The sequence below is a fragment of the Purpureocillium takamizusanense genome, chromosome 7, assembly GCF_022605165.1.
Source record: "Purpureocillium takamizusanense chromosome 7, complete sequence".
NCBI classification, from domain to species: domain Eukaryota; kingdom Fungi; phylum Ascomycota; class Sordariomycetes; order Hypocreales; family Ophiocordycipitaceae; genus Purpureocillium; species Purpureocillium takamizusanense.
Genome location: NC_063074.1, coordinates 1,278,819 through 1,304,971, shown reverse-complemented (window position 1 = coordinate 1,304,971; position 26,153 = coordinate 1,278,819). Strand labels below are relative to the sequence as shown.

The 26,153-nt window shown below is 61.3% G+C and overlaps 6 protein-coding genes across 6 annotated transcripts; 3 read left to right on the top strand and 3 right to left on the bottom strand.

Moving 5' to 3' along the window:
- Positions 1-61: 61 nt before the first annotated feature.
- Positions 62-1,573, bottom strand: JDV02_007704 (uncharacterized protein; the record flags this gene model as incomplete). Its single annotated transcript, XM_047989226.1, has 2 exons — positions 62-1,351; positions 1,439-1,573. 2 exons carry the CDS (start codon positions 1,571-1,573, stop codon positions 62-64), a joined length of 1,425 nt encoding a protein of 474 aa, XP_047845225.1.
- A 675-nt stretch (positions 1,574-2,248) lies between these two features.
- JDV02_007703 (uncharacterized protein) lies at positions 2,249-3,381 on the bottom strand (the record flags this gene model as incomplete). Its single annotated transcript, XM_047989225.1, has 4 exons — positions 2,249-2,367; positions 2,423-2,861; positions 2,921-3,180; positions 3,252-3,381. The coding sequence occupies 4 exons, from the start codon at positions 3,379-3,381 to the stop codon at positions 2,249-2,251; spliced, it is 948 nt and encodes a 315-aa protein (XP_047845224.1).
- An 8,118-nt stretch (positions 3,382-11,499) lies between these two features.
- Positions 11,500-14,756, top strand: JDV02_007702 (uncharacterized protein). Its single transcript, XM_047989224.1, has one exon. It carries the CDS (start codon positions 11,809-11,811, stop codon positions 14,317-14,319), a length of 2,511 nt encoding a protein of 836 aa, XP_047845223.1. The 5' UTR covers positions 11,500-11,808; the 3' UTR covers positions 14,320-14,756.
- A 1,760-nt stretch (positions 14,757-16,516) lies between these two features.
- JDV02_007701 (uncharacterized protein) lies at positions 16,517-18,979 on the top strand. Its single transcript, XM_047989223.1, has 5 exons — positions 16,517-16,579; positions 16,706-17,335; positions 17,459-17,848; positions 17,941-18,305; positions 18,362-18,979. The coding sequence occupies exons 2-5, from the start codon at positions 17,033-17,035 to the stop codon at positions 18,696-18,698; spliced, it is 1,395 nt and encodes a 464-aa protein (XP_047845222.1). The 5' UTR covers positions 16,517-16,579; positions 16,706-17,032; the 3' UTR covers positions 18,699-18,979.
- A 254-nt stretch (positions 18,980-19,233) lies between these two features.
- Positions 19,234-21,954, bottom strand: JDV02_007700 (uncharacterized protein; the record flags this gene model as incomplete). The annotated part of the gene is made up of 2 exons (XM_047989222.1): positions 19,234-19,262; positions 19,325-21,954. The coding sequence occupies one exon, from the start codon at positions 21,952-21,954 to the stop codon at positions 19,486-19,488; it is 2,469 nt and encodes an 822-aa protein (XP_047845221.1). The 3' UTR covers positions 19,234-19,262; positions 19,325-19,485.
- A 652-nt stretch (positions 21,955-22,606) lies between these two features.
- Positions 22,607-25,575, top strand: JDV02_007699 (uncharacterized protein; the record flags this gene model as incomplete). Its single annotated transcript, XM_047989221.1, has 4 exons — positions 22,607-23,941; positions 24,035-24,563; positions 24,742-24,945; positions 25,076-25,575. The coding sequence occupies 4 exons, from the start codon at positions 22,607-22,609 to the stop codon at positions 25,573-25,575; spliced, it is 2,568 nt and encodes an 855-aa protein (XP_047845220.1).
- Positions 25,576-26,153: the final 578 nt, after the last annotated feature.

The window sequence follows — 26,153 nt, the reverse complement described above, 5'->3', positions numbered from 1 at the left end:
ACACACACCACTGAGGCGGCATTGATCGTCCGTCTTCACGAGGGGGCGCGCGCGTGCTCGCTCACGAGGGGGTCACGCTCCCATAGAGCAGCCTCTCCACCTCCTCGCCAATGGCCAGGCTGCTCGTCAGCCCGGGGCTCTCGATGCCGAGGAGGTTCACCCAGCCGGCGAACCCGTCCTCGATGCGTATGACGAAGTCGTTGAACCCACCGCCGCCCGCGCCGACGGCGCCGCGTGGGCTGAGCTTGGGGCGGATGCCGGCGTAGTCGGGGGTCAGGCACGCGGGGTCGACGCCCGGCAGGTACTTATGTATCTCGGCGACGGCGGCGGCCAGGCGTGCGTTGTTGGCGCCGCCGACGGCGAGGTCGTCCGGGGAGTCGACCCACTCGACGTCCGGGCCGAAGCGCATGCGGCCCGCGAGGTCGAGCGTCAGGTGCGTGCCGAGGCCGGCCGCGCCGGGCTCGGGGGCTGGGTAGATGAGGCGCGAGAGGCGCGGGCGCGGGCCCGCGTACGAGAAGTAGTTGCCCTTGGCGTAGTAGAGGCGCGCGGGGGGAGGCCGTCCCGCGGGCACGGCGATCATGTTGTGCACGTCGGCGGCGCCGAGGCCGGCCGCGTTGATGATGGTCTCGGCGGTGACGGTCGACGTCTCCCCCGTGGCGGCGTCGCGCACGGTGAGCTCCCACCCGGCGCTGCCCGGGGGCGGAGACGATGACGGTAACGGTGATGGTGATGATGCCGAGTCGCCGGATCCGCTGCCGGCGCCGGCGCTGGACCCCGACCCGGACCGGGACCCGGACGACCCCAGCGGCGCAATGGCCGTGACGGGCGAGTTGAGCGCCACGACGCCGCCCACATCCTCAAACAGGCCCTGCAGCGCGACCATGAGGCCGTGCGCGTCGACGATGCCCGTCGTCGGGCTCTCCAGCGCCCCCGCCTCGGCGCGCACGCCCTCGCCGTCGCGCCGCACCTCGGCATCGGCAACCCAGCGCACGGGGACGCCGAGCCCTCCACCACCATTGCAGAGACGCTCGATGCGCTCGAGGGCCTCGCGCTGGGCGTGCGTCTGCGCGACGATCCACTTGCCCGTGCGGCGGTGGCCGACGCCGTGCCGCGCGCAGAAGCCGTACAGCAGCTCCTTGCCGCGCACGCACAGCCGCGCCTTGAGCGTCGCCGCCCCGTAGTAGATGCCCGCGTGGATCACCTCGCTGTTGCGCGAGCTCGTCTCCGTGCCCACCGCGCCGTGCCGCTCGAGCAGCAGCGTCGTCGTCGCCGACGACGATGATGCCCCTGCCTCGCCCCGGAGGGCCAGCTGCCGCGCGACGGCGAGCCCCACGACGCCGCCGCCGATGACCTGGGCCCGGGAAAAGTAACCCCGTCGTCAGCGATTGCCAGGTAGTAGTTACCGGGGAGCGGAGAGAAAAGCGTCGAGCGAGCGCACCACGTGTGTAAAGTCGGCCCTCGCCGCCGCCGTCGAGCTAAACGGCGGGGGCCTCTGAGCGCCGCGCGGGCACGCACAGCCCGTCCGCAGGGGGAGCGCCGCGGCGGCCGTCCCTCTTCTCGGGGCGAGCATCATGACGTCGCCAGCTGCCCAGGGATAATCGCCTGACGCCGAGGTTTGGGCAGGAGAGGCGGCGAAAGTCGAGCGGCAGGCCCGTCTGGGATGGTGTTGTAGGTCCCTAAGGGTATGATGAAGCTTGCAGGTCCGGCTTCGGCCGTACGTCGTCCGTAGCTCCAGCAGCAGCTGGCGTCGGGCGGCTGGCTGTACGCACGGCCAAGTGCCGGTCCCCGCACCAATGACGTGTGCCGTCGAATACCTACTAATGCTGCGTCTCGGGCGGGCCCTGCTCGGGCGCACTTCGATCCATCTGCCGAAGCGGTGCCCTGCCGGTCCGGACCAAACAGCCTGCTGCCGTGCCGTGACACAAGTGCCGTCGAGCTGGGGATGGGGAAAGAATGTTCATTTACGCGTGAAACAGCCCGGTACTGCCAACAGCCCCAGCTACTACGTATACCCCGCGTCGTGGACAGCCTCCCGACACAACTGCATTCACTACTAGTTACCACGTACACCCACGCGTGAATGTCTGTTCGTTTCATTAAAGGCCTAATGCTCCGTTGGCCTCGTACCACGTGCTCGAGCGGCGACTTGTCATCCCTCCTGTCCTATATCCCGCAACTCCGGCGCAAAACGCGTTTTGACAACGCAGCAAAATTATCCGTAGCACGTCGGGCTCCAAGTAAACGCTGGCTATTTGGATGCCGCCTCCGCCTCCCCTTCGTCGGCAGTAAGCGACGATCGTATCAGATGCGACGGGACGGGCGGTTCCGTGGCAGCGGTAGGGCCCGACATCTCCGCTAGCTGCTTTTCTATGCGCCAGTCAGTCCATCATCAGGTCAGCCGCGCCGATACTGTACAACTCACCGAGGTCGCGGATCCGGTGCTTTAGCATTTGATTTTCTCGAATGAGCATCTGCGTTTCCGCCTGGTAGAAGGCGCTCTCGTCGCGGCCACCGAGCACCCAGTCTCCGCTCTCGGCACTGATCGACGTCGCCCTGATTCTCGGCGACGGGCCCCGGCTGGGTGTTCTAGATCGCCGGTGCAGGTCCGCTCGCGCCATGTCGAAAGAGCTCCGAGGGTGCGGGAGACCCGGAGAGCGAGGATATGAGCCGACCGAGCCGACCGTTTGGCTCCCGGGGAGCGTCGCCTGCGACGTCGACTGCATCGAGGCTCCCGGGATCGGTCTTGCTCTGCTCTCGGCGGCGGCATCATCGGCCGCAGTGTCTTGTCCCTGGGCGGGTCGTCCTGCCTGTAGACGTTGCAGTTCAAGCTGTTGTTGCCTGATCATTTGCAGGAGGCGGTTCTGTTCATCGTTAGTCAAGGACTGCAAAGTAGGCGGGGACTGGCATCGCCGATACGCACCACATGCGCTTCCTGCTCGGCCTCCAGCTCCTGATGCAGCTCGCCCAGACTCGGCGCTCGGTGGTGATGCGGATCGGCCGTGAGAGGGGAGCCGGACAGTGGCTGAGGGCTCAAACGTTGACTGCTGGAATGCTCCTGTGCCATCTCGCCGGGTCCCGGGATGGAGGGGTCGTTTAGTTGCAAGTTCATGAGGACAGCCGATCGTCGTCGTCCGCCGCGTGGAGAGGGCGCGTTTCGCGTCAAGGAGCTCTGAGATGATTCTGCTGTCTGGTCAGCGGACGGAAATGTAGACGTAAAAGGTTGGGGAAACAGCGGCCGGCGGCCTACTTACGCCTAGAAGGCTCGCGTCGCAGACCGGCGTTGACGGTGGCCGCAGCTTGCAAGGAGACGGACGTGGAGCGCGGGGAGCCAGTGGGAGACTCGGCGCGAGGCAACGGGGCTGCGTCGCCGTTTGTCGACATGTTGTCTGACGGGCGAGGCAACGATTCCGCTAGTGCTGGGATCGACGAGCAATACGCGGCGTCTTTGGCCGTGATGGGGATGCGGGCGAAAGATGTTTGAGATGCGGCTGTGTCTGTGTCCAGCTGGACCTTTGAGGTCAAAGCACCTCTGGGCGGATAGATGGAGGGGCACGAGGTGGATGGATCAGGCGGGACAGCACTGACGGGAGGTCAGGATCCTGTGGCGGGCCGGTACAGCGGGGTGGGTACCTGGAGCTTCGTCTGTGTATGCGGACAGCGAGGTGAGCTTGAGGAAGGCAGTTGGCGTAGGGAATGAGGGTTCAACCGTCGTGGAGCTGGAGCGGCAGAGGGGCGTTTAAAGAGACCTGGGTCATGTCGCGATGAATGCGTGGATGGGAAGACGGGCTACGTAGGTATGATCACGGCTCGCAGCGGCGATGACGACGAGGCGAGGCGCCGCGCCGTCCTTTGGCTGCGGGCGGCGACGCGGTGGGAGTGGAGGTCACGCGCCCTGTGCTGTCAGTCGACGGATGGAGCACGGTCTACCTAGGCGGCGCTGGTGGCGGCGGTTCACCAACCTGGAAGGGGCCCCGGGCCGTCCTGTCGGCGCGCTGGGAGGGCCACTGAAGGCCCCGCCAAAGTCCGTCGCTGAAGTCATGGCTGGAAGAAAGCATCTGATGGTGGGGCCACTCGCCATCGCACCTGACGTTCCGCTTTTGCCAGCGGAGCCATGGAGGACTGGACGGGACTTCCATTGCAGGCTGGCCAGCCGGGCAGGCAGCACGGGGGGCCTTGCAGGCAGGAGCGCAGTGGCTCGCAAAGGTATGGTATGTAACAACCTGAATGGACTCATCCATAACACCAAAGTCGCCCTCACCCTGACGACAATCTGAGCAGCAGCTCGCCTCTCTTCGCACATCATCTCGAGTCCGACTCGTTCGTGCGCAAGTCCCCTCTCTGCCAGCACCCGCCTGAGCACCGCTTCCCGTCTCCGTCCGATCTTCCACCGCGCTCTGTAGCATCTTGGAGCTCCCGCGTCCCGAGACGAGCGGACGCCCACGCCCGTGACAAACACGAGCAACACCACCATCGCCCACGCCGTTGCTGGCCATCTCGACGCCACCCAACCCGGCTCGCCCTCGCGTTCATCAGTAGTATGCCTCCTCGGCAACTTGGACGCGTCTTGGTCGGTTGCCGCGTCGCGGTTTCCGAGCTGGCCCTTGGACGCTCAACCTGACTCTGGCCCGCGCGCGTTCGTCAGCCACACCGTTTGCCGTCGCACCTGCTTCATACTCCGTAGGGCTTCAGCGCACCAGGGCCCTCGTGTCAGGCCTCGCACAGACGCCATTCCGGCCACATTTTTGCGAGTCTTTGTTGCACGACATTGTGCCCATACCTTGGTACTCGTGCTACGAAGTTAGTATCCTCTTTGCGCCAGGACCGATTGCACCTGTGGAGGGCCGACGGCTTGGGAAAGCCGTTGAAACGTCGTGGCCGCGTCTCTAACCCCATCGAGAAACGCTCGTCGGGAAGCCCGTCCAACACCATATCCGCAAGTTTCACCTCGACGACCAGGGCTGGCTGGGCTGCCACGAGCTGTTTGGTTTTCCCGCGGACCGGAAACATTTCTGTCTGTTCCGGGCGCTGTGGCTGGTCGTCGGCGACCTCGGACCATGAGGCGTCGAACCCCTCGATCCTTGACCGTCTGCCTGTGATGTTCGAGTCATTCTGCCGCCTTGCAGCCATGTCGGTGGGATGCGCGTCCAGCTGTCGAACTGTGGGAGCATGCGGACGGAGTCTCATGCGGCCTCATGCCGCGTTGTCGACGGCGGCGCAGCCCAACGACGTCTCTCCAGCCCCGGCGCCCTGTGTCTGCCGAGCCGATGTTACGGAGGACACGAGCGGGATACCTCGACGCTACTGCAGGCATCTCGGACGAGGATGTGATGGACCTTGCTACTCTGCTTCGGGCGGAGACCCTGCGCATCCTGCCCTGATCGTCGTTGATTCACCCGCTGCCGACACATGGCCGGCTTTCATGTCGCGCTGCGGCGTCAAAGAGCACGTACGCATTAGTACGTACTCTCGCGTGTGCAGGGAAGCCGTGACGGTATGATGCTCGTGACGGTACTCGTGACGGTACTCGAGATGATCGCTGACAAGGCCAGGGTGACGGGCTATCCCTGTCAGGACAAGTATGCGGCATCAAAACGTACTCGTACTCCGTCCCCGGTACCGTACTCTTCCTTGCACATGCACATGCCGTGAGCAGCTAGAAGTGGCAGAAGCTTTTATGCGTCGAAAACAACTTGGGTCAGCATGTGCCAAGCAGTATGATGCGACGGCATCCCGGAAGGCGCACGTAACGCCGTTAGGCCAGACGAAGAAACCAGGCCACGTGCGCTCGCTCCATTGCGAATTTGGAAGGGCGGCCGTTGGGCGGTCTCATATGACCAGCCGTCTCATCTTGTCTTGCCCAGATCCAACAGCTGTGCGGCCTTTGCGCAACGTGGGAGGGAGAGCGCGCGGCTGACGGTGGCACAAAAAACCGTTTTCCGCTTTGAGACATGGCAATCAACATATTGCCCCCTGTGGACTGGGCAGCGTCGTAGTGCAGGCAGAGAGTCAGGTCTGATCACAGTGGGTTTCGGCATGGCAATGAATGGTCCGGTGGTGCTCAGGTAGCGGCCGACCGGATTTGATAGCCGCCAGAAAAAGTGACAGATGCCAGAAGGGCGCGGATGCACTGTGCTGATATTACTTAGTACTACTACTACTACTAATACCACCACACTACAGTACTACGTACGACGACGGCACCCGAGGCGTTGGACGCGCAATATGACGGGGCCAGCTTGGCGGAGCGGGGGGCCGATTCCACAACTCGGGTCGGGGTCGTTCTCGCCCCTCGTTCATGGTCATGGTGCCATTACTTGGTAGGCGTGTACGAAATGCATACGTATCACCAGGTCCATCTCGATAGCCTGACCTGGGCTCAATCAAGATTGGCGCGACCAGCATCGCCTTGTCGGCCCAGCAGGCACAAATGAAGAACATTTGAGTTTTGTCGTCCACGGACGACCCTGTTGAACGGCTCAATGCCAACAGGGGCCTGGGCTGTCTTTTTCTTGTCCTCGACCCTGGGCAGGAGCAGGGATGGGCTGTGGGCCGATGCTAGCCCAGGGATCCATCCATTCATCCAGAGACGTTTGGCGTCGTTCAAGGCGAGGCTGTGGAGGTGCTGCTAGTACTAAGTTATTATCAGAGCAAGGGGCGCTCGGGGGACCAGGGGCCATGGATCCGGCAGGGGCTAGAGTGCCGACAACTCGGTTGGCGGAAGGGGACCGACCGGCTGTGACCTGTCGATTTGAAAAAAGAAAGCATCGAGATTTGAATGCTGCGCTGCTCTGCTTTACGTTATTTATATTTTTTGTTTTTGCTTTTACTGTACAGTACGTACCTCTGACGCTGCCCGACATGTGGAGTCTTGCTTGATGATCGGCCATGAGGTAATGGCAGCGGCGGCAGCAAGCAGCAGCAGCAGCAAAAAAGGTGTGTGGTTCTTGATGGAGCCTGCTGGGTGATGGGACGAGGCGGCACGACGGCGCACGTCCGTGTGAGACGCGGCCACAACCAGTCCCCGTCTGTCTCGAGGGCCGAGCGAGCGAGCGACGCCTGGGCAACTGGGCTTGGCTGGGCTGCAGCTGCCGACCTGCTGTTTGTCTGCACGCATGCACGCATGCACGCATGCGCGCGCCCGCGCAGGTCGTTGCAGCCTCGACGACGCCCGGGGGAAGCGAGCGAACGAACGAGCGGGCGCGGCTGGCTGGCTGGCTCCAGGTGTCAGTCAGTGGGCGGTGGTGGTGGCGGCGGCGGCGTCATTGCGCTGGGTTTGCGCCGCGTCCTGTCGCGGGCGGGTTGTGACTTGTGAGAGTCGAATTTCGTGATGCGCGCGCCGCTCGTAGGGTGTCATTATTACTACGTACTTCGTACCTCCCTCTAGATATGATCTTCTGTCGCCTGCCAGTTTGTCGGGGATGACCCGCGCTTTTGGTGGTGTGCATATGCATATGGCATTGTGTGCGGTTTTTTTTCTTTTCTGTTCTTGTTTCTTTCTTTCTTGTCTCTCCTTTCTTCATCTCTGCTTCTCCTTCCTTCCATGCAGCAGAGCGAAGAGGCGTAAGAGAGCGGGAAGAAGGGGGGGGGGTCCCGATGATGCACGAGCAGGTGTGGCTCTGTCTCCCATGCTCTCTCTCTCGTCCCTCTCCCCCTTCCTCTCTGAGGTGCGTTTCACGGGGGGGGGGACGCAACGTTGGAGAGGGCGCCGACAGCTTGTGCTCGTCGACGACACTGGAAAGCAAAGCTGACGCTGGGGCGTGGGTGCCGGGGGTAAGAATGATTGATTACCTTATCACATGAATGCCAGCCAGGCCGTGCGTGCGTGCGCCGCATGCGACTCATTCCGCGACGCCAATTCTCTCTCTCTCCTACGCGAGGCGGCTGAGAGACCGCATTATCACTGAGGGTCTCGTCTGCGCTTTTCGCTTTTCCGTCGCGGTTAGTAGGTAGCGCGTACGTGGTACAGTTACGTAGTACTTCGTACTGTCGTACGTAGTAGTAGTAGGGCAGCAGCATCACCCACGAGAATTATTGCTCTGGGGCGACTATACGTTACGGGCCAGGTTCATTGCAGCACGAAGCAGTAGGTACTACTTACCTACCTATAGTACTAACGTACAAAGCCGATTGTGCGGCGTCGGGACGGGATTCTCCGACAGGCATTATTTCTCTAATAAGACGCTAATACAACTGAATCGACTTTGACACGACCGTACAGTAATAAAGTACAATGCAGTGCAGTGCGGTACAGCAGCTGACCTTGGTGCCAAGTCAAGAGAGCCCCTGCGTCCGTCCCATTGTCAAGGTTCACGTATTGCTACGGTACGGGGGCTATAGTTATAGAGTATTGTTATATGCCACGACAGGCATACAGGCCCGAGCAGGTACGTAGTACTTCGTACAATGGGGGGAAACGGCCCGGCTGTTGTGCTGATAACATTTCACTGCATCTTATATTACATACATTGGTACTACTATAGCCGTGGTATGTGACGTATGCACAAGGTATTTTGTAGGAATCGCACGCACTGCGGCAACCATTGGAGGTGTGTTTGCGTGTGCGTGTGTCGCCAACACCAACCGTGATGGCCGGCCATGCAAGAGCCACCAAGCAGCTCGCGCGGCTCATCATCAAGCAACTGCGAGGCGGTGGTCTGTCTCCTCACTCACTCACTCTGGTGCAGACCCTCCTCTGGGCGTTCACTGACCACATGCGCGCCCATTCGCAGCCACCGTACAGGCGAGAAGCGGGACCCCCCCTCGCCCTCTCCTTGTCTTCACCCCATGCAATGTGGCTTTGAGAAGAACTTTGCACACACGTACACACACCAGACCTCTGTCTCTCTCTCACACGCCAACCCCACGACGAGCGTGTGGGAAAACCCCTGGCCCCCCCTCTCCGATCCAGTCCGTTCGTCCCGGAGAGGATGCCACAGGGGCAAGGTGGGCACTGTCCTGCCATGGTCCAAAAGCATATTTTTTCCTTCTTCTCCTCTTCCTCATACAGTACGTAACCCGCTTTGATTTTTTTGTCGCCTTTCCTTCTTTGTTTCTTTCCCCTTTTTATTAGTATCGGAGGCCCGAGCATTTGATGGGGACGTGGGGAGGGGAGGGGAGGGGAGGGGGGGGTCTGGCGTGTCACTGATGTGGACGAGGCGGGCGATGTCAAGTCCACTGGCGCGAGCTCCCCCCTCCGCTGAAACATGGACTTCAATGATGACCGACAGGATGGGAGCGACGGGCGGACAGCTTTGGGAGGGGGGTGGAGGCCTGTTGTCCACTGGAGAAGTCTGAACCTCCAGGGCTCGAACTGCCCTACCAAGGTAGTAAGGTACCTAAGGTAGGTTAGTAAGGTCGGGTGTGAGCGTCCGCCGCGCAGGCGCCGCGCGGGAGGACCCCCAAGGCTGCAGGCGGTGCAGCTCCAGCACCAAAGGCCCCCCCTCCCCACACCACTGCGCCAGGTACAAGCGCCATCCACCGGGCATGCGCCGCAGGGCCCTCCAGGGGGCCAGCGGGCTGCGCAACGGAGGCGCCCCCCCCGTACCTGCATGCGAGTGGCGCCAACCTTGAACGCCAGTCAGCCTGGGAACCCCGGTCTGCTTCCCACTGGGCCGACTTGCAGCAGTTGCTGTAGGCCCGTCAGTTTTTTACTACCTTAGGTACTGTACTAAATGTACCTTACTTCGTACAGGAGGAACATCAAAGGGAGGGAGGGGTAGTTAGGGGATCGAATCGAATCGGGGAAGACGAGGTCCAATGCGATGCAACCCCTCGCGGCGGGCAACCGAAGCTGCACCTCCGCCAGGTTAGTACCTTATGTATGTAGGTAGGTTGGCGACACACACGAGCACACACACGCGCGCGGCGCGGGGGAGGGAGGAGATGGACGCGAACTAGGACCGCGCCGCCGGTAGCTGCGGCGGCGCGTGCACACACACACACACACACACACACACACACACACATACACACACGAAGTGACAGTGGCACGACAGCATGGAACCTAATATGGGGGTTTCCCGCACGGGCAAAGGGGGGAGGCGCAGAGGTCGCAGGCAAACGAGAAGGACTGTCTGTCTGCCCGTCTGCCTGCCTGCCTGCTTGCATGCTTGATAACGATCCATGGATGAGGACTGGGCGGGGGGAGGGGGCGTCGCAGGCAACAAGGTACAGTGGTTGCTTGAACCGGACCTGAACTGCAGTTGCAGTGGATGGTGAGTGGGCAGGTCAGGTCAGGGCAGAGAAAAAAACCACTTTGTCGTACTGTAACTTAGTACCTGTAGTACAGTACAATAAAATGTACCGATCAAGTGGATGACGGGGGCCGGGGTGTGGGTGTGTGCGTCTGTGTCCGCAGCTTCATCAATGCCGTTGGTGCCCTCGCGCCCCCCCCCCCCCCTTCCCCTCCCGATGATGGGTCCACCATGATCCATCTGTCAGGTACGGACTGGCAGCGACCGCGGTCGGTCGATCGGTCGTCGCGTTGTGTGTCAGTCGTCGACTCTGGGGCGCCTGTGTGCAAATGTCTGTGTGTGTGCGTGTGTGTGAGAAGGCAGTGGTGGTGGAAGTGGTGGTGGTGGGCGTCTGTCTGCCTCCCTCCCTCCCTCCATCCGTCCATCCTCTCACCCTCTTCTGCAACACTGACACACTCTCAAATTACATATGCCCCGAGGTTTCACGATTCCCTCTGCCACCACCACCCATTTTCTCTTCCCTCCCTCCCGTTGCCCGTCGTCTTCTTCTTCGTTGTTTTGTTGGTCCCTCCTTTGTTTCTTCCAAGCCTACCTACCTACTTCGTACGCTACGTACCATATCTTTCTTGGTGCGGCGCTACTTCGTACACTGCCTCGTTTCGCCTCGTTGGTTTTCATCGCCTCTTTGCTTTGCTGTCGTGCTCTGCGCTTACTTTGCTTCACCCGCCCTGCTTTGGGCAACGTGCTTTCTGTCCCCATCTTGTCTTAACAGTCTTGTCCTGTCCTTCCACCTCATCCGTCCGTCCGTCCGTCCGGTCGATGGACTGACTGTCTGCCTGGCTGCCTGGAGTCATTCACTCGATCCTTCCTTCCCGAATCCCGACTGCTTGTGTCGCTCCTTCTACCAGTCCACCTCGCTCCTGCCGGCTCTTGAACTCCGTACACAGTACTGCGGGCAACGGACCGCAAACAATTAGTACCAGCAGCAGCAACAACTACAACAACAGCAGCAGCAACAGCAGCGGCAACAGCATCACCGATAACAAACAATCGCGGGGACAGACGCCATACCAACGACACGGGGCTCGCCCGTAAAGGCAATCCCTCCCCCACGGATTGAAGCCACCGCCGGCGCACCCAACAGCAAACCCGCCTTGGCTTGCATCTGCGGGCTTCACCGCTCGACATCACCGCCCGCCCGGCCATTGAGGTGCCTTGTCCAGGTGGGAAACAAGAACGGGCGTTGGCGGCGGCGTCGTCATCGCGCGCTTCAGGAGCAAGTTCCATCGATCTGGTGGTCTCGACTCTCGACTCTCGACTCCCGACTCCCGACTCCCGACTCCACGCCCCAGTCGTTCCCGCATTCCTTACCTCGGCGGCCCTCTCCCGTGGTCGGGACGTCCCTTCGCCGTGCCATTGGCGCGACGCCGGTCTTGTCTCTCCCTCCCGTTATTAGTGCTTCTGTCTCGGGTCCCTCCCCCATCGTTCATAACATCATCGGGTGCTACCCTGACGACGCAGCGCATGGCCCCGCTGGCCTCGTCGTCTGCTCGCCGTCCCAACGCTGCCGCCACCGCCGCCGCCAACACCTCCATCACTAACACACGCTCGCGCCATGATTCCCGCCAAAGGCCAAGTCATGGCCGCCGACGACGACATGCTCGACTCCCCGATAAGTCAGACCTTCTCCGCTCGTTTCGATCAGCTTGCCTGTGAGGAAGACGGTCAGCTCTTCGCCGCCCGGAATGCAAAGCCGAGTCGCAGGGAGTCGAGGCTCGGCCTCAGGGGCATCTTCGGCCGCTCTAAACCCCCCAAAGAGAACGAATCCCTACCTCACACCATTCATGGGCCGCGAACTCCCGCGGCCCGGATGTCGCTTGCGGGCTTGAGCAATTGGCCCCGCGCTCACAAATCCGAAGGCGCCCTCCTGTCCGGCCCATCGTGGCAGCAGTTGCCAGTCACCCCCGAGACTCCCCAAGAGGACTTGAGCGCTCATGACGACCCCTTGAGCGCCAGGAAGCGCAAAATGCGTCCCAGGACCCCCAAGCAGCCCCGAGAGGCGCCCGTCCACTGGTCGATGCCTCCGCTGTTCAAGGCATTCCCGCAGGCCGTGCGCCACGTTACTCTGCCTGCCACCAGCCTCTCGGCCGACGCAATTTTGCGCTTCAGCGAAAAGAAGGCCGGCACCAGCTCACCGCAGGACCCGACAGCGCCCGTTGAAGACGGAGAGCTCGACCCCCAAGAGACCGACAGGGACAGAAAAAAGCCTCGCCGCAATGCCACCGTGTCGGCTGAGAACCTGGAGTGGACAACCAAAATATATATCCTTGTGACATCGGGCTACCTTTTACAGTATGCAGGCGACGGCCACTTCGATCGATTACCGGAAAAGGTTCTTCGCTTGGGCCCTTCGTCGGCGGCCTTTGCTACAGACGCCATTCCCGGCCGGCATTGGGTCATTCACGTCTCGTCGACAGCTCAGGCTGATGGCACGCCAACTCCCGATTCTCGATCTCTCTTCTCCAAACTGCCGTTCCGAGTGGACAAGCGCAGCACGTCTAATTTGCTCATGGTTTTTGAAGGTGCCGACGTCATGGAAGCCTGGATATCGATCCTTCGTGGCGAGATTGAAAAGCTGGGCGGTAAAAAGAATCTGTCAGAGACAGGAAAGCCCAAGACGGCAGAGGCGACTCAGCACCTCAGGGAGCAGCCGAGCCAGCGCACTCTGATCGTGAGGGACCTTTCGCGATTCGGCTCGAATCGACTGAGTCGGGCGGTTTCTGGCGCGGACCGAGGTGACTGTGGCGGTGAGACTTCTCCCCGTCTCACAAACCTCGATACTCCTCGAGATCAGTCCATCGACGACGTCTCCACCACCAATAGCAGCGTTTCGCAAGATGAGAGACAGCTCGACAGTCTGCGCGAGAGTTCTCAACGGCTTTCGTACATTTCGTCAGGTCAGCGCACCTTCGTCACCTCAGCCGGTTCCTCCCCTGAACCATCACCGATCCGTGACAGCTTCTACTCGCATGCCGAGGAGCATTCGACGCATGCCAACGAGCACTGCGAGGCTGTGGCGAGACTGCGGCCTAATGCGTCGGATATTTCCATACGGCGGCAATCAATGCAAGTCACAAATCCTTTTGTCGCCCCGAGCCTAGTGCTTCACGGCAGCACCAGGAGCCCACTTGGCAGCAACGGGGCAGTATCCCGTGGCGATGGATTGATTTCGCCCGTGGGCGGGCGACCTACACCAAACTTCAGCGTTCCCCACTCCTCCAATCGGCGCTTCTCTTACGCAAGGACATACCTGACAGACGTAGACGATCCGCCGAGTGAGGCGCCAGGGGGCGCGCAGTTGCGGTCTGCCCGGCCCGGGCCGCCCACCGCGTTGCGGGAGTCACGGCCTCTGTCGATGGTTATGGATCAGCCCTCGCCGCGAGAGGTTCCCCCAGAGCGGCCGACAACGAGCCAGCGCCCCCACAAACTACTGTCGCCCGCCAAGAGACCGAGCCAGCAACGCTTGAGATCCATATCCCGGGGCAGAGAGGGGCCGGACGTGGAGGTCGCCTTGGGACGACGATCTGATTTCGCTAACATGGTGGAAGACAGACGAGGCTCTGCGGCAGAGGGACATCGACGGGTCTCGGAGTTCAGCGTCAGGCGAACGGAGGATGCCAGCGTGCCAAGGACGTCACAGGTTCTTCCCCTGTCCAGGTACGACGAACCGTTTGCGAGGCCACAGTCGCCGCCGCGAGCCAACCCGTCGGATGATGCCAGAAAGTATCGCTCTTCTTTCTTGGATGTCGGCGGACCACGAAGTCGATCGGTGGAACCATCCCGTGCGGCAAAGCGCGCAAGCCTGAACTCCATCATATCGGACAGATCGTACGACTATCACCAGTCCTTGATGGCGGAACTGCCTCAAGTTCCGCCACCCAAAGGACCTCTACCGCCGATTCCGCCTCCGACTGACAAGGAGTGCATGGCAAACGGCTTGAAACCGAGGGCGTCAGCGTTCAGCCGCAGGAGGAGCCTGCCACAGCTGGCGGGCGGCCCTCCACCGGCACCGCCCCCTACACGGGCGCTCCCACCCATTCCACAAAATGTTCAGATGCGAACCTGAGCCGTGTGCAGCTTGCTTTTCCTTTGTCGGCTTCTGCCCTGCATGAGAGGGGCAAATACGGGCGCGTGTATAGAGCTGCACAACGACATATTTTCCCAGCCAGTTTTTTGATTTCCGGCGTGGTTTCGGCAACGTTTTCTGACGGCAGTTCAAGTGCTGACTGCAGTGCTTGTGGGGTATTGGCGAGGCTATAGACTAAAGAGCATTAGCGAAACCCCTCGCATGGGTTGCTTTGCTTGTTGCTGACACGAGGCGAAGTCCCTAATGAGAGGATCGATTTGACGGACAGGAAAAACGATGTATAGACGGGATATGGTGCCTATTGGGGCGATTTGAGAGAGATGTGGGCGGCAGACCAGTTGTCTGGCTTGTACTATACCCGTCGCGTGCTTGCGCGGATTCGTATGTGAAGACGGATTTTGACCTCTCATGGTTTGATGGCCAATGTAATGTGTGTGAGTGTGTGTGAGAGAGGAGGCGGTCTGATGCGACGGCGGTGGGATTCTTGCCGGCCCTACTTACCTGGTACCGCAGAACATGGTAGTACTAGCACGGAGAAAGTGCTACTGTAATGAAACGTACCAGCGGGGAAAGAGAGCGGATGCTGTGGTGGTGGTGGTGGTTGTCAAGTCAAGGAGATGCAGGGCGGTAACGAGCGCGTCGGTCGGCGGCAGTGGGCCAAACAAGCTTATTGCTGCGGACCGTTAGCTGGTCCTGGGTCGCCTTCCCGATCGGGCAAGCAGGATCCGGAGGCGCGGGGTTGGGGCGGCGGGCACTGGCCACGGCCGTGGCGGGGCGTCCCGGGGGGGCCGGCCGGGGGGAGGGGAGGGAGTGGAGGGGACGAGCGCCGGATGGCCCAGGCGGGCATCAAGCCGCCTAGCTAGGTACGGTTTGCGCTGCGGGCTGTGCACCGTTGTTGCCGGTGGCGGTGGCCGTTATAGGATGTGCTGTTGTAGGGCATGAGGCCTGTATGCGCCCGCGGCGGACGGTGTGCAGCCCAAAGAGAGGGAGAAGTTCAGTTATCTGCACGTTTGAACGCTCGATGTTGTTGTGGCGGCGGGGGTTTCCAACGGTTCGTTGAGTGCTGGCTGGCTGGCTGGCTGGCTGGCCCGGGGGGTGGATGGTCGTGTGTAGAATTGGGAACAAGAGACGAGACGAGACGAGATGAGACGAGACTAGAGAGGAGGGAGCGACGGCTGTGCGAGCTTGGCGGATACATATCGCGACGTCACCTTCCGGAGATTGGAAAGCGCGACGGCGCGGGGGGCGGACGGGGGTCGGGGAGATCAGCGGAATAGGATAGAAGCTCGAGCAACAGGATGTTTCTCTTGGTCGGTAATGCGCCGTGCGCGCGCAGGTGCGTGGACGGTTGGATGGTAGAGGTTGGGTGGATGGACAGACGGACGGACAGACGGACGGATTGATGGCGGAACGAACCATGGGTGTGGGTGGGTAAGTGGGTGGATGGACGAGCTCGGCAGTGGAGGTGGAGGTGTTTGGGGGCCGATGTGGGATGCGAGATGCGGGATGAGGATGAGGATGAGGATGGGGGATGATCCATCGGGGATGAAAGGATGGAGGATGGAGATGGAGGAGGTGGATGGAGGTGGACCGCGGTGAGTTGGACGGACGGATGAAATGGGCGGGTGAGGTGGTGTGGTTAAACGTGTAGAAGCACCTTGATGCAGGCAGGGGTTCAAGCCCCGTGCGGGTGTAAGATATCTCATCAAGTAATAATGTAGGCAGGCAGGCCAGGCCAGGCCAGGCCAGCGAGCAGGACAATAAGCAAGAAGAGGAAAAACCAAAAGAAAAAACAAGCGCCCGTGGATGGGGATCGCAGTTGCATCCTGTTGCGGCGACAGGTATGCCTGCACACCATCGCACGCCATATCACACACACGCACGCACCTACACACACCCACTTACTCATACACATGACATGCACTGCCATTTCCTCGTGCGGCAGGCCATGCGTGGCATGGTTCCTGTACGATTTAAGCCTGGCCCAAGAAACCCTTGAAGCCGCGCTGGGGAGGGTCGATCGACCGAGCAGGCCGCATCGGAGATTAAACACAAAACGGAAGAACGGAGGAGAGGAGAGGAGAGGAGGGGAGGGGAGGGGAGGGGGGCTTCAAAAGGCCACCCTGCTCACCCCCTTGTCCGGCTGTGTGTCTCTCTCTCTATCTGTTGTCGGTCGGTCTTGCCTTGTCTCACGGGCGATACAGTCGAACGGAATAGGTAGGCTGGCAGTATCTACCAGGTGAGTACCTACCTTGGCTATGTATTCATTCATCCATTTATACGCCGGGGCCCTGCAACTCCGTCCTCTTCATCTTCTTGTCCTCTCCGTGCCGGTCGGTGCATCTGCTAAATGCCAACTTGGTAGATATTCATCTGTATAAGTCATCGTCGCCGCCGTCGTCGTCGTCATCGTCATCAGCCGCGGCGCCACCACACCACACCACACCACACACACACACCTCCCGGCACACATCCGTCGTCATCCTGGGATCTACATTCCTCCGCCCGCCAACTGCTCTCCCCCGGCACGCAGAACCTCGACAACGTCAACACCAGGCAATAATCATCCCGCCCCCCCCCCCGGGTTGGTCTGTCGACGGTCTTTTCAGCACATTCGTGCTGCCCCGTCCACAGGCGAGAGAGAACAGAGTCAATCGGCACTCTTTCTGTCCTCCTATCTTCATAGATCGCCATGGCGCCGCTACTGCGTGTCGCCGCGACGGCGCTCATCCTCCTGCTGGCGGGCGAACCCGCTGCTGCCGCCTCGCAGTGCGACGACAAGAAGCCTACGTCGAGCCCCGTGACGGCCCCTGGTGTCGCCTACAAGGTGCTGCTCAACGACCTGGCGCGCCCGCGGGGCGTCGTGGCGGATGCGCGGGGCAACCTGCTGGTCGTGGAGCAGGGCGGCAAGGGCGTGCGGAGGGTGGTCTTGGACGACGGGGCGGGCATCGACGTGTGCGTCCAGGAGAGCGCGCAGCTCATTGACGAGTCCAAGGTGAGTCGGCAGTCAGTTCCTGGCCGCCAGCCTGGCGGGTGTCTGTCTGTGACTTTCACAAACGACCATCCGTCGCCTCATCCTCCCCCCTAAGATGCGACATGCCCTGACTAGCACGCGCAGCTTAACCACGGCATCGCCCTGTCCGGCGACGGCCAGACGCTCTTCGCATCGTCGTCAACGGACGTCTTTGCCTACCCGTATGACGCCGACAAGGGCACGGCCGGCGCGGGCCGGCGCATCATCACGGGCATGGACCAGGGCGGCCACTCGACGCGCACGCTGCTGGTACCCCGGCACAACCCCAACCTGCTCGTCGTGTCGCGCGGCTCCGACGGCAACATTGACGTCAATACGACCGACATTGCGTCGGCGCGCAGCCAGCTGCGCGTCTTCGAGGTGGACGAGCTGCTCGCGGGCGACGCGGCGGTCCCGTACGCGAGCGGCAAGGTGCTGGGCTGGGGGCTTAGGAACAGCGTCGGCGTGGCCGAGGACCCGACGACGGGATACATTGTACGATGAACTGCCCTTGTTGAATGCGTTTTTGATGTATTGGCCCCTGATGCGCACCTGATGCTGACTTGTCCCTTCCCCCCCTCCCGCAGTGGTCCGTCGAAAACTCCATCGACAACATGAAGCGCGGCGGCGACGACATCCACAACTCTAACCCGGGCGAGGAGCTCAACTTTCATGGGCTACCCAACGACACGGCCAGCGACGTCTACGGCAAGAACTACGGTTACCCGGCCTGCGTGGCCATCTACGACGGCTCCAACGTCAAGGACTACCCGGGCGGCGCCGTCACGGGGAAGCAGATGGTGGGCGACCAGATGCCGAGCAATTACACCGACGAATTTTGTCAGAAGGAGACGGTGTCGCCGTACGTGACATTTGGATCGCACCTGGCGCCACTGGACATTGAGTTTCAGGACGACGGCTCGGCGGCGTATATAGCCATGCATGGGAGCTGGTGAGCTGACGATGATGTCCTCGGTATCGACTGGGACGATGCTGACTGCCCACAAGGAACCGGCAGCCGCCCAACGGGTACCGGCTCAGTCGAGTGTCGTACAGCAAGGGCTTCCCGGCGCGGCCCAAGGACAGCCCGGACGCCGAGGAGCGCATCATGTGGAACGCGGACAACGCCGAGTGCCCCAAGAGCTGCTTCCGGCCCGTGGGGCTAGCGCTGGGCGAGCAGGGGCGGCGGCTGTACATGACGAGCGACGCGACGGGCGAGCTGTACGCCGTGACGGGGTTCCAGGCGTGCGGCTACGGCGGCATGAAGGTGCAGGTCTTCTACCGGTGGGGGGTGTCGGCGCGGGCCGACGATACGAGGATCGAGTACTGCGACGGCGCCGTCTGAGGAGGGAGTGACTGCCTGGCTCTGATGATGGCGGCGGGCGGCCCGGTATTCGAGGACGGTCTTGGGCCTGGATCGAGTTTTGCGACGAGCGTGAGCAGGAAAAGTATACCAACCCCTAGGGAGATGCACGCAACGGAGGGGGAGCGGGATGGAAACCCCCATGACCTACAAAGTACAAAGTACATGGATAGGAAACTGTACGAAGCACACGCACACTCACGAACACTGTCGCTACGAGAGCAGCAACGATTAGAAGCAGAAGTGGCCAAACAATATTCAACAAATATTGAGCCCTACTATCCAAAGGGGACCTCGCTGTGTCATGAAGTGTAGGAATTGTAACGAGCAAGGCAAGAGGGCACTCTCTGAACTGGGTGGGGTCCTTCCTCGCGGATGGCTTTTGATGTCCCTGAGCGCTACCTTACGTACCTCGAGGTACCAACCACCTCTTCATTCGTCCTCATGCTGACTTGGCTTCTTCCCTCTTCACCCACCGTTCCTTGGGGTCCGCCAGCGTCCAATATGGATCTCTTCGCACTACCTAGCAAACCTGATCCACGAACTCTGGACGAACAGCGTCAGCCCACGGCACCCTCAATGGCAAGTCCTCTGCAAGCAGTACGCACGCATACCCCAGAGGCTCCCCACAGTGCCAGCTCTCAGACTCATGCATACTCTAGAGGCTCCCCCCTCGTGCTATCTCTCAAGACTCACTCATCCAACTTCCGTTTCACACCTGATGAACCCTCGTCGGACAAGCCGCCGCGGCGGCCATCAAGCAGAGCAGTCAGTCGAAATACACCTCCTCGTGGTGTAGGCCGACGACGCGAGTCCAGCGAAGAGTATTGGTTGCCAACGGATACATGCGCCTCTGCTGGAGCCCCTTGCCCCAAAGCCTCGGCGTGTCCAGGTTGCGGCACTTGACTTCCTCGCCGTCCATCGAATACCCCTGCGGCTCGACACTGTTAAAGGACGCCCCATAGTTGGTACGCACGCACATGAGGGCCGGGCTGGTGTCGCCCTGCACCTTGACGAAGAAGCACCCGCCGTCGTTCATGGCCACGGTGTCGAGCGGGATGTCGATGGCGAAGCCGTCGTCGGGGCTCCGCCGCGTGAAGGCCGTCTGGAACGGCCCCCGCTTGTTGAGGTTCATCAGGGGCTCGAGCCGCAGCAGGATGGACAGGAGGAGCTGCGGGTCGATCCAGCTCACCGCCACCACCTCGGACACAGACCTGCATACGACGCGGCCCAGGAAGAAGTCGCGCCACGGCCACTCCTGCACGCGCACCGCCTTGGCCACCAGGGTGAGGAAACCCGCCAGCACCCAACAGAAGACGGAGATGTTGAAGGGGTCCACGCCCTGGATTCGCTGCTCGACTGTGAAGCCGATGGCGAGGCCGCCCACCACGAGGCAGCCGCATAGCCCCAGCGAGCCCCAGCAGTACTTGCGGTACGGGATGATGATGGACTTTTCATCGACCACCCAGCTGTCAAAGAGCGTCATTCCGCGGGCGATGCGTGCATTTGACTTGCGGAGCTCCTCGTGGAGCACAGCGTCGCTGTCAACGCCACCGTGCTCCCCTTGTTGGTGGGAACACGTGGACGAGGACGAGGACGGATCGTTTCCCGGAGAAGCGTCCGACGACGGCCAGTGCGCCAGGGCTCGCTTTCGCGCGATTGGACTTGCGCTCAGGGGTATCACGTCCGGCCCCGTCACCGAGGAGTGGCTGCTGGTGCGGACGACAAAGGAGGCGAGAAACGGCACCTCTTCGCACGTCTTGGTCGGGTCGCTCGGGCTCGAGATGGTGTGGACGCTGTGCACGAGGCCGGCCAGTTGGCCCGGAAAGTCGCCGCAGAGCATGACGAACGGCACCAGAGCCGTGATGACGTCCTTCATGGACGCGAGCTGCAGCGCCCCGGAACGTGGCTTGCCCAGCAGAAGCGTCTCCTCGGGCCTCGCCCCTCGACCACGCCACCAAGCCCCCCGGCCTTTGGGCTCTCCCTCAGCCGGCAAAAGCCCAGTCCACTTCCAGTACACCGAAGTGTACGGTGCGGGTGCCGGCGAGTCCCCGATGACAGGCGGGAGCTCGCGGCCCGCGAGGCTGGCGCGCAAGTTTTCCAAATTGGCCAGGCACACTTCAAAGGCGAAGTCGGCGCAATGGATCTCGGGGCGGGACCCGCTGCCGCCGATGGCGCCGGATCGTTGCTGGCAGAGCATGTTGCGCTGCCGTCGCAACCCCGTATCGTAGAGGATGGAGCTGGCCTCGAACGAGTCGGGGCCGGCCGTCGCATTCCGATCCGCGGTAAGCTCGTCGGCGATGTGAATGATGAGAACGTTGATACACTGATGGAAGGCATCCATGATGACAAAGTAGCGGTGGCCGCAGTGGGTGACGTCCCTCTGCGCGGCCACCAGCTGCTTCTCTATGAAGCTGAGGTCCTCCTTGTCGGCCGGGACGGCAAAGTCGTTTTGGATCTGGTAGCGGAGGCGACTCTCCCAGGCTTTCTTCCCGGCCAGACACACCGACGCCGATCTCTCGAGGTCGAAGCTGACCACTTTGAGCTTGGCCGCCAACTTGGACAGGCTGATGATGACGTTGTCGTCCCAGAAGTCGCCCTTTGCGGTGCGGAGCAAGACTTGGACCAGAGTCCCCGTCACGTAGTTGATGAGGGCGTGATAGCAGCGGCTGTTCTCCTTGTCCAAGAGGATGGACCCGCGGGCCGTATGCACGGCACCCTTGGGGCCGAAGCTGTGAAGCAGGCGCCTGGTAGAGACCTGGACGTGGCCGAGATTGGCGATGGCGGGGCAGAACTCGAGCAGCAGCAGCTCGTTGTCGAGGATGCAGATGCTGGTGGCGTAGATGAGCTGCGTCGCGAGCTTGTCGAGGCGATGGTACCCCTCGCGGTCGGCCGCGCCGAACCATTCGGCGGCGCCCTCGAGCTGGATGGGCTTGTTATCGTTGACGATGCCGACGAGGCGACGGACCTCAAAGGCCCAGAGGTCGAACTGCTCCCGTTCCGAGACGAGGTAGTTCATGCTGTCGCTGAAGCGCGGCAGCTCCGTGATCTCAAAGCCTTCGTGGAGGCCGAAGGCTTCGTGCGAGTTGAGCTTCTTGACGATGGCCTCGGCGTCGAGGGCCCATTCCTTCCTCCGAGGCGCGTAGTGGTCTTGCGAGCGCTGAGGGTCGCCTCCGGGATCCGCGACGAGAGGTTGCTCGTACCCCAGGAGGGTTGGCCGGCGCTGCAGCGGCTTCATGCTGTGGGAAATAGAAGACTTGGTGCAGCCGGAGGGAGGAGACGGAGGAAGGGGAGGAGAATACTGGCGGGGGATGCATACAGGTCAGTTATCCCCAGTGAATGAACGGCAGAGGAGAGGTTCATCATGGTGAACAACAAAGGCGGGGGTAGGGCAGCACGACTCTGTGAAGATGGATATATGCTTGCTGGGGGGGTTCTTGCACACAAGGTCGTCGATCTGGTGAGACAGTGAGGCTGTCTGGCAGCATTCAGCCAGCCTCACCGTACTATGTGATGACATGCAGCATGCAAGCCGTATTTGACGTGGTCTGGACGATCTTACAAGTTAAGGGCTCGTCAGATGGCCGGCTGAAGCTGCTGGAGGCATGGATGCCTAATGTGATAATGCAGGCCCCCGGCAAGGCAAAGAAAGGTGCCGCCTGATGGTTCGTCTGTCCGCGAACGCCATGAATAGGTAGGGAGCGAGCGGCGGGACTGTTTTTGTCTTTTTGGTGTGTGTATACGAAGTATCTATATATTGTATACGCGCGCCAAAGAAAAACGACTGGGCGTCGAGAACGGTGATTTATATTCAACGACACGAGGCCATCACGGGACTTGGACGTCGGAGCCGGGTTTTGTGAGTTTTGTGACATCCCAACTTGGACGCAATGGGCGAATCTCCCGCAGGATACTCCACCTACACGAAGCTCATACGGGACGGCGACGCCGGGTCCGAGAGCGAGGGCGGGGAGCGGCGGCGCGTGTCCAACGGGCGCTTCTTCGACGTGACGGAGCACTGGCTGTCCGACTACGAGCCGGGCGAGTGCGTGCCGACGGGGGAGGACCCGGGCAGCGGCAGCAGGGCGTCGCGGGGCCGCTTCTCGGAGAACTCGCTGTTGCTGCGGCGCGTCGTCAAGAACCAGCGGGCGCCGCAGCTGCAGCTGGAGATTCAGTCGCCGACGCTGCAGCGGGCGTTCCGCGAGGCGACGAGGGGCATGGCGCGGTCGACGAGCCTGTCGTACGGGGACCCCGTCGTCATACAGGCGCCGTACTATGAGCTGTACTACTTTCGGCCGGAGCTGGAGGCGGCGCTGGCAGCGGCGACGAGGAGGGCGGCGGTGACGGCGGCGGCAGTGGCGGCGGTGAGGTCCGGGACGGAGAAGGAAAAGGGGAAGCGGGAGGGGGGCAAGGAGGAGGAGGAGGACAAGGACAAGGAAAAGGAGGACAAGGACAAGGAAAAGGGAAAGGAAAAGGAGGCGGCAGAGGCGGAGCATCTTCGACGAGAGCTTCATCTGTTCCGGGACTTTGAGGCGGCGCACCTGACGCAGACGCTCAAGCTCACGCAGGTCGAGGACCACATCCGGGAGGGGACGATGCGCTTCGAGCACCTGTGGTCGCTGTTTAAGCCGGGCGAGATGCTCGTGCTGCAGACGCAGGCGGTGACGAAGACGGCCACGAAGATGACGACGACGACGAAGACGAAGACGACGATGGGGGCGGCGACGATGACGCGGACGTGCGCGGTGCTGCGCAAGTACTGGACCGACCCGGACAACGGCAAGTGGTTCATCGAGGTGCAGCGCATGGCCTTTGACGGGCACCGGTTCGGCCCCGTGTGGGAGCGCTTCTCCTTCCTCATCTTCCCGGGCGCGGTGCCCATCGACTCGCTGGGCGCGTACCCGCTGGCCTGCTGCTGCTGCGGCGCGGACGGGGAGGAGGAGGAGGCGGTGCGGGAGGAGCTGAGGGCTCAGGGGCGGGCGTTTGTGAAGCTCTGCCGGGACGCGCAGAGGGCGGGGCGTCGTGGGAGCCGCCGTCGTCGTCGTAGGGGGGGAGGAGTTGGCGTGGTGGTGGAGGAGGAGGAGGAGGGGGAAGAAGAAGAGGAAGAGGAAGAGGAAGAGGAAGAAGAAGAGGCGTGTCTGCGCGAGTATAGCGGCCCCGTGTGGGTGGCCCACGAGCCGCGGGATCGCACGGGGACCGGCTTCTTTGACACGCCCGAGGACACGGTATGTATGGAAACTGAAAACGAGATGATGCTCGGTATGAACGTGTACGAGGATATTGCTGACACGATGGACCCATGGTCCTCCCACTGGCAGATACAGGGCCGCGTCCTCGTCGATCCCAAGGGCTTCTTCGACGAGTATCCCGGGTTCCGCCCTCACATTCTCTCCCGCGACAAGTCGCTGCCCCTCGCCCTCCCGCCTCTCTACCGCAACAACAAGACCAACAGCTCGTCGTCCTCCAGCAGCTCCGATGATGAACAGGGCCACCACCACGGCGGCGACGACAAGACGGGAGACGGAGACGGAGGAGACCAACGCATCCAGGGCGTCGACGACTTCTCCGACGACGAGCTCATCTGCTTCCCCAACATGATCCCCGGCTACTCCCTGGCCACCAAGCACGTCGGCTTCTTCGCCGTCGGCGACTTCCGCGCCGTGTCGTGGGAGGAGGACGAGGCGGCCAAGCTGTTTGGCAGCTCGCAAAAGATGCGCGCCGTGCACCGCGTCATCTCGGGCTACTCGTCCGACTCGAGCTCCTTTGCCTACTCGATCGGCGGCAAGGGCAAGGGCTTGGTGTTTTTGTTCTTTGGGCCCTCGGGGACGGGCAAGACTCTTACGGCAGGTATGCTATCCTCCATCTGTCTCTCTCTCTCTCTCTCTTCTTATCTTCCCACGAATTCGCCTCCTTATCCCTCCCCCCCTTTTCTCGGCTCAACGCAGGCATAGCGACAATGCCGAGGCAAACCAAGCAAGAAAAAGAAAAGAAAAGAGAGAGCATAGGCTAAGAGATACCTTTCCAGAGTGCGTGGCGGAGATCCTCCACCGGCCGCTGTACCGCGTCAGTGGCTCCGACCTGGGCTCGCAGCCCGGCGACATCGAGAAGAAGCTCCTCGCGGCCTTTCAACGCATCTCGCGCTGGAAGGCGATTCTTCTCCTCGACGAGGCGGACGCCTTCATGGCGAAGCGCGGCGACGACAGCTTGGAGAGGAACACCCTGGTAGCGAGTCAGTCGAGCTCTCCCCTTCTTATGTTTCCCCCCCCCCTTTTTTCCCCTCCAAAAAGAAAGAGTCCCCCTTCTACCTGAAAGAGACGGATCTGTTGACGCAAAGTGTAAACTACCCCCCCAACGTATAGTCCTCCTACGACTCCTAGAGTACCAGTCCGGCATCGTCATCTTGACCACCAACCGGCAGTCTGAGTTCGACCCGGCCTTTAGCTCCCGCATCCACCTCAACATCCACTTCCAGGCGCTCACGCCTCCGGAGCGCGAGATCATCTGGCGCAGCCACGGCAGCCGCAGCGGTAGCAACAGCAGCAGCAGCAGTAGAAAGAGGGCCACCACGTCCCCCCTGTCGGACGACGACTACGCCGCGCTGAGCCAGCTGGACATGGACGGGCGGTCCATCAAGAACGCGTTCCACGTGGCCGAGCTCTACGCGCGCGCCGGCGGAGCGGCGGCGTCGTCGTCAGCGGCACACGCCGGCGAGGGGGAGGTGGTCGTCTCGCTGGCGGATCTAAAGGAGGTGCTGCAGATCTCGCAGGGGGACGTCGAGCCCGAGTTGAGGGCGCAGCTCGAGAGGTTTTGCGGGGGCGGGCATTTTTCCAACAATGTTGGTGATCAAGTTGGTTACTAACTTACTAACTGAGGCTGATTGACTCTGGTTTCCATAAAATAAGCATGCAATCTCTCTATCGCTGTGCGGTTCTATGATTGAGTGTACGAAGGTATACTCGATTTGTCTGTAATATCTATCTGGACTGCCACGGACATGTCTCTCAGTACCCATTGCATTCTATTTTGTTCTTTTACCGTGTCTCGTTGCCTCAATGATAGATGGTTATGTGAGCTGTCTGTCGGGAGCCTGAGTAGCTTGTGAGACGCAGAAACTCCAAAGGCGGGCAGGTCATGATCTTACCGACAGCTCCCTAACAAACAAGCTTTGTCGAAGCTCTTTCTCTAGCGCTTAGTTTTTAGTTTCCTGTATGTACGCTCGTATACAGACTAAACTTACGAAGTACATACATACATTCTTGTGCATCTTCCCAACACCGACAACAACCTGCCAACAGAGGAGAGTAAGCGCGGGCAAACGCCAGGCCGAACAGGCACAACACTCACAAACAACCCCCCACTTCGTACTTCTTTTTGGAACTCGCCCATCCGTCGCAAGAGACGACCAGCCGCCGCCCCATCCCGCGCACGCAATGGAAC